The sequence below is a fragment of the Leiobunum rupestre genome, chromosome 10 (assembly GCF_980474605.1).
Source record: "Leiobunum rupestre chromosome 10, qqLeiRupe1.1.hap1, whole genome shotgun sequence".
NCBI classification, from domain to species: Eukaryota; Metazoa; Arthropoda; class Arachnida; order Opiliones; family Sclerosomatidae; genus Leiobunum; species Leiobunum rupestre.
The window spans coordinates 37844995-37858337 of record NC_143393.1 but is presented as its reverse complement, the minus strand read 5'-3'; the positions used below and the strand labels follow the sequence as shown (position 1 = coordinate 37858337).

At 33.9% G+C, this 13343-nt stretch overlaps 4 protein-coding genes across 4 annotated transcripts; all 4 read left to right on the top strand.

Moving 5' to 3' along the window:
* The first annotated feature begins 7763 nt into the window (after positions 1-7763).
* Positions 7764-8662, top strand: LOC149925592 (enhancer of rudimentary homolog). Its single transcript, XM_090160357.1, has 3 exons — positions 7764-7927; positions 8004-8221; positions 8439-8662. The coding sequence occupies exons 1-3, from the start codon at positions 7835-7837 to the stop codon at positions 8554-8556; spliced, it is 429 nt and encodes a 142-aa protein (XP_090016483.1). The 5' UTR covers positions 7764-7834; the 3' UTR covers positions 8557-8662.
* A 14-nt stretch (positions 8663-8676) lies between these two features.
* On the top strand, positions 8677-10576 carry LOC149925591 (uncharacterized). The gene is made up of 4 exons (XM_090160356.1): positions 8677-8716; positions 8774-8915; positions 10155-10263; positions 10336-10576. The coding sequence occupies exons 1-4, from the start codon at positions 8699-8701 to the stop codon at positions 10481-10483; spliced, it is 417 nt and encodes a 138-aa protein (XP_090016482.1). The 5' UTR covers positions 8677-8698; the 3' UTR covers positions 10484-10576.
* A 501-nt stretch (positions 10577-11077) lies between these two features.
* On the top strand, positions 11078-11818 carry LOC149925590 (enhancer of rudimentary homolog). The gene is made up of 4 exons (XM_090161210.1): positions 11078-11212; positions 11275-11368; positions 11437-11545; positions 11619-11818. Exons 1-4 carry the CDS (start codon positions 11153-11155, stop codon positions 11719-11721), a joined length of 366 nt encoding a protein of 121 aa, XP_090017336.1. The 5' UTR covers positions 11078-11152; the 3' UTR covers positions 11722-11818.
* A 100-nt stretch (positions 11819-11918) lies between these two features.
* On the top strand, positions 11919-13096 carry LOC149925589 (enhancer of rudimentary homolog). The gene is made up of 4 exons (XM_090161020.1): positions 11919-11942; positions 12003-12123; positions 12181-12295; positions 12732-13096. Exons 1-4 carry the CDS (start codon positions 11940-11942, stop codon positions 12871-12873), a joined length of 381 nt encoding a protein of 126 aa, XP_090017146.1. The 5' UTR covers positions 11919-11939; the 3' UTR covers positions 12874-13096.
* The last annotated feature ends 247 nt before the right edge of the window (positions 13097-13343 follow it).

Below are 13343 nucleotides of genomic sequence, written 5' to 3'. Positions count from 1 at the left end.
AGTATATTGTATATAGTATTTTATATAATTTAGTATATTTTATATTGTATTTTATATAAATTAGTATATTTTATACCATTTAGTATAATTTATACCATTTAGTATATTTTATACAATTTAGTATATTTTATACCATTTAGTATAGTTTTTATATAATTTAGTTTATCTAAGAATATTTCGAAGATAAACGTTTTGAAGTACCAGATCAGCTCTTTCAAGGTCGAGATCGCAATTTACTAAAAATCGCCGTTTTGGACACCCTTGGACTACTTGCACTAACACTCGCACTTTCTCAGAGAGAAGAGAAGTTTTATATATTCTTAGAGTAGTTTCTGACCCCAAAAATCATCTATAACAAATAAGAACGTAAATCGACTGATTATTTAAATTTTTGAAATAACTATCCTAGTTTTTACTAACCGTCATACTTTTGAGATTTAGTTTCGCCTTTGCACGATATGTCGCTTTGGTAAAAGATAAATTTTAATTAAATTTCAGCTTGACCGGAGTTGCAAATGATTTTGGTTTGAACGCAACAATTTACATGACGTAGCACCAGCGCATCAGTATGGGTTTAGCAACTGTTTACACTCCTCCTACGCATTGAAACCCGGCCACCTAAATTAATGGCTTTAAAAGTAGCTTGATGACTTAGGCGTAAGGTGGTGCCATGAGTATTAGCCTACCTTATTATTATTATTATTATAACTTTGTCTAGTGCAAAGTAAAAAATCGCATCTACGTTAGCGTAATTCCTTTCGACAAAACTAGATGACGCTGAAGTCGAGACCCTGCCCAAACCGTTTATCCAAACTACATTCGGATATCGTAGAATCCAGCGTTATGGTCCAATACAATGCGTCGAAAAATACGCCCACATTCAATGGTCGACATTGAGCCTCGGAATTTCAATAGTGAACACCCATAGAATCGGATGTTTTCCGTAGACCCGAACGCGAAGACGCGTGAAATCCTCAATACGCCACATCTCCAACCCTTGCTCCCCCCTTTTAAATGGGAAACTACAACGGCCATAGTCGTAACAATAGCTAAATATTCCCGTCGAAGTCTCTAGTCGCTCGCTATCAACTGGTATACGGTATACTTTATTGGGTGGCGCTATTAGCTGGCCTTTTGCAAGCCAAATGTGACAAGCGTTGAATAGCATACAAATCATTCTTGGCGAGGGCTTAGCGGCTACCTTTCTGCGCCCTGTAATTGAGCAGTTATTCGCCTCCCCCCCCCTCATTTTTCTTACAATGGGTGACGGCGAAACCAGATGTCCACTCCCAATGAAAGTGACCCCTGAGTTTGAATTCAATGACCCCCTTTTCAATATATTGTGTCACCTCTAGCCTGTCAAGGTGTGATAATTTTATTTTCTTACTTTTAAATTGAAACTGGTTCTAAAAGTTACGATCTCATCGGATGGTAGTCGGGTGAATAGTTGATTTTATAAAATAAAAAGTGGTCTTGCCCCACTTGTTAAAATGTTGCTATCGCGTCACAAGACACAGTTTTATTTACGCTACCTTAGAGCAAGAGTCAAGCGAGTCTGAAAACTCCTATTGAGAAAAACCAGTTTTAAGTTCGAAATCTAGCATAATAACAATGATAATCTAATAATGAAAATTTATAAAAATAGAGTGAAAATATATATTGAAAATTTCGTACAGAGTCACCTTAATTTAAAAACACTCCAGGATGCATATTTTGAATTTCTTTCAATAGTCACGTATCTCGACTTACTTAACTTTTGCTGTCAGGTAGCGTTTAGTATATTCTTCGCACGAGCAATTTTGCACGCGCGCTAGAAAAACCTATATTCCTCTGGCGACGGTGGTAAGCGCTCGTAGCCTTGTAAGAGACTGTGACGTAAGAGCAACATTTAAACAAGAGGGCCACGTTACTTTATAAAAAGAACTATTCCGATTTTTAATAAGAATGAAAAGAGTATAGAAAATTTCAAAATAGTGAATAATTATAGGAAATTCCGAAATGCAATATTAAATAAGCTCAAACAAACCCATTTTCGAATATATTTACTTTAATACAAATAGTTACAATTTAAGCAAAGTATTTTAATTGCCACTCTAAATAATAAAATAAAATGGTAGAAATTTACATAAATTTTCAAATACACTTTAAATCCTTAATTTAAAAATTTAAAAATAAGAAACTTTATCTGTAATACATTTCTGTGAAATTTTGATTTCAAATCCTATTTTGGCTTGGCTATCTTGTTTCGTTTTGTGAACGAAAAGAAGCGAATCTTTTTCAAGGTTCGTATTTCTTTGGGTTCGTCGTAGACCTTGTTTGTTATTTCACGGGAAAATCTCGCTTTTTCCACTAGAATACCCGGATTAAATTTATATTTCTTTCTGGTTATTTTTATTTTTCCAAGACGCCAGGGATATCTTTTCTTATAGGATTAGCATCCATGTTTTTGAGTTCCATATATTTCTTTTCGGGTAAACTTATCTTTTAGTTTCGCTGGATTATCAATCGCATTAATATGTTTTTCCAGAACTATTTTTCACCGTGATTAATGATATTTTTACCCTATTTTACTTCTAGGCCTTTTGTAAGACGTTTAGGCGTGGAATCGTGGAATCCTGGTTTTGCAAATGTGTGCTACATCGTTGTTGATACAAATTCCGCAAATAGAACCTTGCGCAGACAACGGCAGACTGAGGTCGATTGTGACCAATGTGGTTTCTACATTCCTAATCGCTATCGAAAACTACGGCGGCGCTTGAAATTTGATTATTAATTTGATTATTTGTCAACTGCTGGCATTGTAACCCTGAATTAAAGGCGTTAAAAGTCAATGACTAAGATGGTTGTCTAGGTAATATTAACAATGCTTTACTTAATATTTTAATTAGGTGATCAACTTCAAAAATTTTTGTGCCTAAATTTGAATTTCGCAATATTTTCTCGTTTCTGAAAATTCCTTAAAGGGGAAGACTACAGTGGCCATTGACTAATTTCGCGCTATTTCAAGCTGAACTCTTTTAATTTTGTATTTTAACTTATAAAATTAATATTTAGGTGTAGAAAAGCCTCTTGTTTAGTGTTGACTTAGGCCTAGGTGGTGCCTTGAGTATTAGCCTAGCTGATTATTTTTATTTTTTTATTTTTGACTAAAATAATTTTTACAATTTTAAATTTCAAAATAATTAAGTTATTACGTTCTAATTCGGACCCTTTAGTTAGGACCTTATATCTCGTTAACTATTAATATTAGAATTATCAAAATTACTTTAAGCACTAGAGGAGGGTTCCAGCCTAATAAGATAAAATAAAATTCAATTGTGTAATTGTTAAAACAGAAACGTTCAGCTTGAACGAAAAAGAGGTTTTTTCTGTATTCTTCCCCCTCAAGACCTATTTTTCAAATTCCCTGACCAGTTGCAACCTGTCACTCAGTCCAGTCGTTGCAAGAAAATTGTGTTCTTGATATCGTAGTTGGTCAAAATAAAAAATTTCCAGGATGTAGTAGTTAGAAAATTAATGATGACTTTAATCAGTCACTGACGATGGTGGTACAATAATTTAGTCTAAAATTAACTTAAGATATTAATATTATTTTCTGATTTTTCCAAGTATATTTTAAAACAAAAACTAGCTTTGGAAAATATTTCACCGAACTTTGTTTATGAGAATTTTTTACCGGTCAGCGAAAGACATCTACAGATATTCAACTTGTTTGGCATTTCAAGCGCTTTTGAAAACATAGCCTTAGCCATTTGATTGTTATTATTAATAAAAATAGTTTGTATTGTGGTCTTCTTAAAATAATGCATCAAGATTTACGAATAATATTTAGGTAATTTTTTGGATTTTGAATTGTTATTTCAGATTTTTTCGTTTTTCGTTGGATTTGGAAATGTTTCAGAATTTTCATTTCAGATTTCTTGATTTGCTCGATTTTTAGAGGAATTTCTAAATTTCATTTTTGTCTGAAAAATATCATTATTTTCCTATATCTTTAAACCTATCCAAATAAATGTTTATTTGAAATCCGTACGAAAAGCAAACGATTTTTTTTAATGAAACAACCTAACTATAACATCTTTCCTTTCGGTGAGAAATTTAAATTTATCATTTCAATTTCCATACTATTTACAAAATGGTAAATATTTACACTCTGTAAATAAACTCGAAAGTGAATTCGGGTTTTTCGCAGTTAATCGCGTTATTTTGTTATCGTATGGTTACGACTGGTAATTTGTTTTCCAACATAATATAAATATACATTAACCGGGAGACTGTTTTCCCATATCAATAGTCCCTCGAAGCTTACTGTATCTTCTTGGGCTCTTCCGCGAATATGTTCACCCGAGAGATAACTAGTTCCCCGCGTATTCCATCTCCCGTTTTTTTATCGCTAGCACACACAATATCGTGAAAATGATGGCTGGAGAGTTATAGGGATCTGTCTCCATGACAACTGGCTCTCTTTTATAACAACCCCCGGAATTCTTCCGCTTCCGCATCTTCCCTTTTTTATTTTTCGCGTAATAAACTTATCCTGTTTTTTCCCTTCCTTTTTGGTCCTACCATATTCACTCAATTTTCGTAAGTCCTTTCACCAATTCTATCAATTCTATTCAGAGATTTTTATACACACGTCGTAAATTTTCCGTCGTAACTCGGTAGCTGAAAGTAACGTTATTTTGAGGTGCCAATTTCCGAGTGTGTTTACGATTGACTCGGATTAACTCATCCGCTTAATAAACTCGGTAGCAACCTCAGAATGGTAAAAAGGGCTAGTAAACTTTGAGCAAAAATATTAGTTCTTTTTTTGGTAATTTTTATTGGATTAGCCTTCTGCTATCTCATTTCGGGTAAATAAAGTCAAGCGTATATTATTTTAAATATATTTCTCTATTAAACTGTTTCCTTTATAAGCAAAATTGTGTGGGGGAAAATGCGATTTTCGTAAATTATTTTTAGCCGATTTTCGTTAATTAATTTTTATTCATTTTTTAATTATTTTTAGCCGATTTTCGTTAAATAATTTTTTATCAATTTTTAAATATTTTTAGCCGATTTTCGTTAAATAATTTTGATCCCTTTTTAAATTATTTTTAGCCGATTTTTGTAATTATAATTTTAGCCGACTTTTGTAGAATTATTTTCAGACTATTTTATTTTGTATCATTATTTTCATACTATTTTTGTATAACGTCAGGAGACATGACTACTGATAACGTTTATAGACGTTTTTCGTAAAATTATTTTTATACATTCTTTTTTAAGTATTTTTAGCCAATTTTTGTCAAATTATTTTTAACCTGATTTTTTAAAATTATTTTGAACCAATTTTTGTATAACTATTTTACCTTATCTTTTTAATATTATTTTGAACCGATTTTTGTATAACTTTGTTACCTGTTTTTTTTTTAATATTATTTAGAACCTATTTTTGATAAATTATTTTGAGGCGATTATTTAAAAAAATATTTAGCTTTTTTTTTAAAAATAACTTAACCGATTTTTTTCAATTATTTTTAGCCTACTTTTATTAAAACGATTATCCGACCTTTGTTAAAATATTTGCTTTTTATAAAATTATTTGTACACGATTTTTCTGTAAAATTATTTTAGCCTATGTTTGAAAAATTATTTTTAAGGTAAATTGTAATATTGTTAAACAAAATTGTTTGGTTAGAAATTTTTAAATTTTCCAAAAAAATCACCAATCGTTCCGCTAGTTCAAAAAAGTAGTTCGTGGAATATACGCTCAAAAAATAATATACGCTTCGATTTTCCAAATTCTACCTTTATACATGGATAGTAGATTTTAGAGGATCGGTAAAAAGCCTGGTTTTTAGCCCCCGTAAACCAATCACACTAAGGGGGTCGGCCAAGGTTATTTGAAAAAAACAAGTATCGCTAAGAGTGGACGATACTGTTCGAAAAAAGAAAAAAGATAAACACGAAATACATTTTTACGCCAAAAGGGATTTTTTCACGTTTTTATAGATTAAATATGATATACTAAATATCAGTTGATAGTTTTTATTTGCTTTTTATAAAATTATTTGTACACGATTTTTCTGTAAAATTATTTTAGCCTATGTTTGAAAAATTATTTTTAAGGTAAATTGTAATATTGTTAAACAAAATTGTTTGATTAGAAATTTTTAAATTTTCCAAAAAAATCACCAATCGTTCCGCTAGTTCAAAAAAGTAGTTCGTGGAATATACGCTCAAAAAATAATATACGCTTCGATTTTCCAAATTCTACCTTTATACATGGATAGTAGATTTTAGAGGATCGGTAAAAAGCCTGGTTTTTAGCCCCCGTAAACCAATCACACTAAGGGAGTCGTCCAAGGTTATTTGATAAAAAAACAAGTGTCGCTAAGAATGGACAACACTGTTCGAAAAAAGAAAAAATATAAACACGAAGTACATTTTTACGCCAAAAGGTATTTTTTCACGTTTTTATAGATTAAATATGATATACTACATATCAGTTGATAGTTTTAATTAAAAAAACAAAATTAAAAATTACTAAAATATAAAGCGCAAAAAGTTACTTAACAATATCAACCGCCATTTTGAAATTTGAAGATCACGTGGTACAAACGACCTTGCAAGACTCCCTCGGAGTCTCTCGAGCTGATTGATACGCGGGGATAAATAAAATGCACTGTGGAAGGGTATCGAAAACCTGTCCTCTTAATTTACTGTCCATGCTTTATATAAAAAATTATTTTAACAACCCAAAAAAAAATTGTGATAAATAGCCTATTTATTTCATAGAACTGGTAAATAACAACAAAAATTTATGATAATTATGTCCTAATAAATTATCAAAGAATATATATATATAATTAATCTTCAAAAATACCACTTTAATAGAAATATAAATGAAAATTCCTTTGCTACAATTAAATTTTAATGAAATACGCGGTTATGTTATCAATTCGTCACCTCATTCCAACAATTTCAATTTTATACTTCTAACAAACTTTTTTATTTCAATTGTTACATTTTGAGCTTTGCTTATAAAGGACTGCGCATAAATCCGCATTTTTCGCGGACTTGTAAAAAAGAGAATCTTTGCGAATTGAGCCGTAACCAATTGCTAATCTGGTTGCTCGCGCAAGCCTCGAACTTTCTTTTTAAAAGGTAATATTTTTCGGACAACCTGGAGCAGCTGCCTTGTATCCCCCATTTTATATGTAAATTATTTTTTTCTAGCTTTTGCCCTCTCATCCTATACCATTCCTGCCTCAGACGGGCTTCAATAATGCCTCAGACCCTCTGCATTTAATAATCCCTCTAATTTTTGGGCGTGGAACCACCATTTGTTCCATTTGTTTGACGTTGTAATACACGCACGATTTTTATGAAGAATTATTCCAAACCTACTCGCTTCTATAAGTACTAGGCCTACAAATGAAAGGTCTTTGTCGGGGAAAACCCAACATAAGCTTATTGAATTCGTAGTTTTGAAAAATGGTTTATTTTTAAGTTTTTTTCTGTTCAAAAACTCCCAAAAAAGCGGCCCCGTGCCTTTTTTGATTTATTTTTTATTTATGAAGTCGCTGACATCTTAATCTTATCTTAATTAAGTTGTATTTAATTAAGAGGGTTGACATCGTTTTGGGGCGTTTGTTTTAACTATTTTTTGTTTCCTACAACGCCATCTGTCGAAAATATGTTATGCCTGCTTTTTTTAATTGGAGGGGTTTTTTTTAAATGTGTACTTTTTAGTCCGTCTGTTTATAAACGTTGGACGTAAAACTTGGAATTAATTAATTAGACGAGACTTTCGTCGTGGTTGTCAAAACGTTCCAACTTCGCTGTCCCCATGTCTGAGAATACCCAACGCGAATATGGCCGCCTCAGCGTTCCATGTTTTTGCGAGACCGAAAAACCACGAGGCCAAGACTCCGCTAAATCGGTAAAGTGTAGTTTTTACGTTAGTTCTATAATAAATTATACTAAACTCTATTCCGTGTTGCTACTTGGTTCATCAGTCCGAAGCGATCGACCACTGCATCTTGGTTGCGCAGAGTGACGGCAACGACTCCAAAACCAGAACCATCCGTGAATTCCCAACTCTTAAACGAGCCATTCAAGGCGTCGTTGCTGATTTCGAGGCCAAGATGGTGGCCGATCTGGGAGCTTTGCGTACTTACGGTACCAGTAGCTTGTTCGACTTTGTGGATGGCCTGTTTGAAATCTTCTTGTTGGAGTAAGTCGCTAAATATCTACCAGCCATCCGCGTACAAAGGCCACACAAATATATAACCACCATCTAGCGCCATTCAATAATTCTACTACTCTGTTTCCAAACTTGAACCACTGGCCTTTTTAAGCTACTAGGTGGCGAGTGAATAGACTATTTTACTCATCAGACATAAGCGAAGTGTTTCCTCAGCCAAGATATTAATGCTGATTATCTATTACAGAAAAATTCCCCAATCCGAGTACTACAAGCACTTCGACAGAAGTTTTATCAAGGATAAAATATTGGATCTGATTTCAGAGTGCAATTCCGCGGAATCCACTGGCGCCAACTTTCAATGAAGAACGCTTATTTTGTCTTTTTTATATATATTATGTTTTAAGGACATAGGTGGATTTTTTTTAAATTAGAAATTTTTTTATGATTTGAATAAAATGCGAGCGTTTTTACCATAATAGTCATTTTAATTATTAGCGTATAAGAATGGCGTCCGCTTTTGTGGTGAGTGTATACTGGTTTATTTTCGCGGTGATTAAATGGTTAACTGTAAACGTTTAGTTTCCAAGCTTCAAAGTGTCTGATGAAGACGATGAGGAACGTGAATATTACTATAGCCATTGTATCTTGACGAAACAAATTAATCCTGATCCCCAAACGAGAAAAATAACCGAACACAACTCCGTTGCCCTGGCCATTGCTGGTAATTGCCTTTTCAGTTCAACGTTAGAGCCACTTACAAGGAGACGACCCGAGGCGTAACACCGATTTTGTTTGGTAAATCTTCGTGTTACTTGAAAAACCCTAAACGGAAATGTGTCCCAAGGCAACCGTTTGGCCATGGCAAACAAAAATGTTTTTTACAACACAAAATTTAAACTGTCCCATTGAAAATAACATGGGAATCGGACCAATTCTAAGGGTACCCCCCTGTGAAAATTTTAAATTTTTTGAAAGTGCTAAAAATAGAAAATATAAATAACAAAATAAAGAAAAAGTTCGAAATTGATTAAAATTTTTACAGGGATAACCCTTAGAATTGTTCAGATTCCCATGTTATATCCAATGGGAAAATTTCCATTTTGTGTTGTCTAAAACTTTTTTGGTTGCCTATGGAGACATTTCCCATTAGGGTTTTTTTTCAAGTTACACGAAGGTCTACCAAGCCCCCGAGTTTGAACAAAATCGGTGCTTTATTTAGTGGATAAAGCACTACCTTTTAGGCCTTTAATTTTAAACAGGGATTTAACACTCCACCCCTCTTAATATTTCTAAATACCGGGTCACCGATTTTCCGGGTTTCATCCAAATACTAAGAGCAGTTCGCGGAGAGTTGTCAGTCCGTCGGTACGTAATGGTTTACGTTGTCATTGGCGAAACAGACTCTCATTAACAAAATTGCATTGGATGAATAGGAAGTGTCATACTTTTGTTTATTATGTTATTTAAGATGAGACGTATAAATTTTAATTTCGACGACATAGTTCTCGTCCATATTCCAGGTACTCTCGTTATTAGTGATTCTAGCAACAGTGAAAGAGACACTGATGACTGTTGACTGACCACTAGTCTAATAACGCTTTGCACTCTTTCTTGCTATAGTTACTACTTTAATTAGCTCGCCCTCTCTCTTTTAGCCTTACTTCCATTATATTTCGAACTGCCTGATAGGACATTCTTTCTGCCCTCATAGATAATAATTTTAACTTTTGTACTCCTGATAGGACATCTATTCTCCTCTTAAACCCCTTTAAACTTCGTTTACCTTAGAACTTGCCCACCTGTAGTATGGACCTTTGCCCGTGGAGCAGGGAACGATATAACTAACACACAAACTACTAAGCAAACGAAAATCATGTAGTTTATGACCTTGTAAATGGCAAAGGGGTCATTAATATTTAACCGAGTACTTATCAATCAACCACTTGGCGATTATCTTCAGCGCTTTACGAAGAGTACGTCAGCAATTCAGCTACACCTCGTCCTTTACCCACGGATTCATACGGAATCTTCCCTTACCTGGACCAACTGCACCACCTTCAACTGCTAGAGTGAGCTGTCTTTCATTTCATTCTGGCGTTGACGTTCCAGTTTTAAGTCTTATTGGGTGTCTTCCTTCGAAGGTTTGACTTCGACACGTCCACGTACATCCCGCGCGACCGCAGTTGGATCAGACAGAAGATGTACCTTCACCTGATCAGGATATCTACTGGCAGAAGAAGGGGTGGCTTTCTGTCGCATGGAAGTCAAAGGAAAGTGTCCAGATTTTAAAGACATCCACCTCTTGTGATTTTAAGAAATATATTTTATGTATTTAGGCTTAGATTTTATTCTTTTATTGATTCGTAAATGTAAATAAAGATTTTTGTATTCTGATAACGTGGATTCTATTTAACATTAAGTGGTTGTAAGTGCATACATAATAGGTGAAAACTATTCGTAAGTCCGGAACAGTTCTACGAACTGATTCGGACTGAGCTATGACGTCCCGGACAGTTCCAACTTGTTGTACGAATAGTTTGAAATTCCATCACGTATTGACTAGTCTAAAATACTATGGTAGACGAATTTAAGAGAACTCAGGCTTGGGTTCTTAATGGTACCTGCTCAAGCACGTACTGCTTGAACAGTTCCGAAAGCGAATAGTTTGATTTAGAACGTTTCGAGAATTTTATTACCGAATTAAATTTGAAAGGAATTTAACAAGTGTAATGTCTATTCGAATTTAAAAACGATTATAAAAAATATTTTTCAGGGGGTAAAATTAAAAGGGGTGAAGAAAATCTATTATTTCTGTTATGGTCACCAGGTGTCGTTGCAGAGTTTGGTCTTATGTAATACCGCTTCTAGCATACCCTTTTTTACCCTAATATCGTGTTACAGAATACCTTTATGATAATATTAATAAACCGGTGATCGAAGTGCAAGGTGACAAGAAAAATGGTTTACATCTGTCACTCTTCTCTGTTCGATTTGGCGAATAATCCGAATTTGAACGTGGTAAGTCACTTTCTTAGGTTGGTGGACTTCCATTATTTACCGATTTGACTCTGACCTTATAGGATTACGAAAAATGCATGTTGATATCTCAGGAAAACTCGAACCTAAACACAAGATCCGTACGCGAATTCAACTGCGTCCACGAAAGCCTCGGAGGTTATTTTGGTTCTGTTTTAAAACATTTCAATTATTGAAACCTTTTAATCAATCATCAAATTCAATAGCTATTGTTCGAGATTTTGAAATCCAATCCAGCATTTTGAACTTTGACAGCTACACCACCGAAGATTTATTCAATGGAATAGACGCTATGCAAGAGCTTAGTCTGTTAGTGTAAGTTTTTGAAAATAGGCGTATTTTTAAATTCTATACTTTCGTAAAACCTGAATGAAAAAAAAACACGTAGGCAAGATATTGGCTGTAATTTCTACACAGCCTATGGTAAAGAGTGGATCAAAGAACGTATTTATTTAATTGTGACCTCTGCCCTGCCACTCCTGATTATTTGATTTATCAAATATGTACTTTTGTTTTATCAAATATGTACTTTGGGTTTTTTTTTATAAACTAAGTAGCAAAAAATAAAGGTTGACTTATTTTGACCAATACGTATTTTTTTAAATCTGAATATAAAGTACAACGTTTTATTTGGAAATTTCAATTAGGATATTTTAATTGTAGAGAGTACGCGCGTATTCGGTAGGTACATATTTTCAAACGTTTAATTATGGTAAGTGTTTACGGACAAAAGGTTAACCAGGTTTTTGGGATAAAAAATACCGTCTTGCAGGAATACTGCCCCGAGGACAACTCCAACGGACTCAGCCACTGTTTCCTGATAATGCAACATACCATAAATTGCGAGCGTAGGTCCATCAGCGAACATACGAGCATTCCGCACGCGATGCAAAGTTAATCCACTTATAATCTTTGCTTATATAATACTTTAATAACGTTATTTATCTCAGATTTGTGCGCTTACTACAAAATGCACATGAAAGAACTAGGGAATCGGTTGCATTGCTTCGATTCTTTCGAAATGTTCAACTACATTGACAGTTGCGTGGAGCTCAAAATTCTCCAGTTAAGGGGGTTTCGACTACTCCATAACCACGGTCACACGACAACCTAAACCCACCAATTAACTCGTTTTAAGCCCATTTCCGTAACCATGGCATCCAAACAGGTTGGGAAGTTACTTGTTATAAACCTGGTCTGGTATAGTGTTGGTTCGCGAACCAGGACAAACGTGTTTAATGTGTTTTCCATTTTCCAAAAACAACTAGTATTTTTGGAAATCTTTGTGGGGACTACTACGAATAAGCTAGCATTGAAATCTTGTTCAATAGCTATTAAGAACGTGTAACCGGTGGGGACTACTTCGAATAAGCTAGCTATTAAGAACGTGTAACTAAGCTAGCATTGAAATCTTGTTCAATAGCTATTAAGAACGTGTAACCGTGGCTCAAATCCGTTGATCGTCCAGTTTTCATATATATTTTTTATTTCACTTCTAAAGATACGATTCAGGGTCCGATCGGTACACTCCACGAGGAAAGGATTGGATCAAGGAAAAGCTGTACGTTTTCTTGGCTGGCTTTATCCCATTACCGACGCAAACGGCGTCGCAAAATGCAACTTTGAAACGCGGCGAACATTAACTTGGACGCCATTCGCAAAACATCGCCGAAAGCTATCAACATGCCAGATTTATTAAATATAAATATAGTGATACATGTAAATTCGGGTTTTAAAATTAATGTCAAAATTATTTTACTTAAAGTGTAGTCATTTTTGTTTTTACTAAATTAATCGAAGTATATAATGCGAAATTCACACAGCGAATTATTTCATCATCAAATAAAATAACGGCATATATTGATATATAAAAATGGCGTTTTTTTGTCGTTTTAAGCTTATATTAACAAATTTCAATGTGACCTGGAAATCGTAAAAAAATTAAGACTAAAAAACGGTTTACATTAAATGTCCACAGGCTACTTGATTTTTGTTGTTCTAGTTCGATCAAAGGTCAATAACAGATTTATTCGCGAATTGATATGGTCATTCACTCTTGATGAAGTTAGTACGAACTGTTGGTGATAATTTATACCGGTATATTTTAATTAAA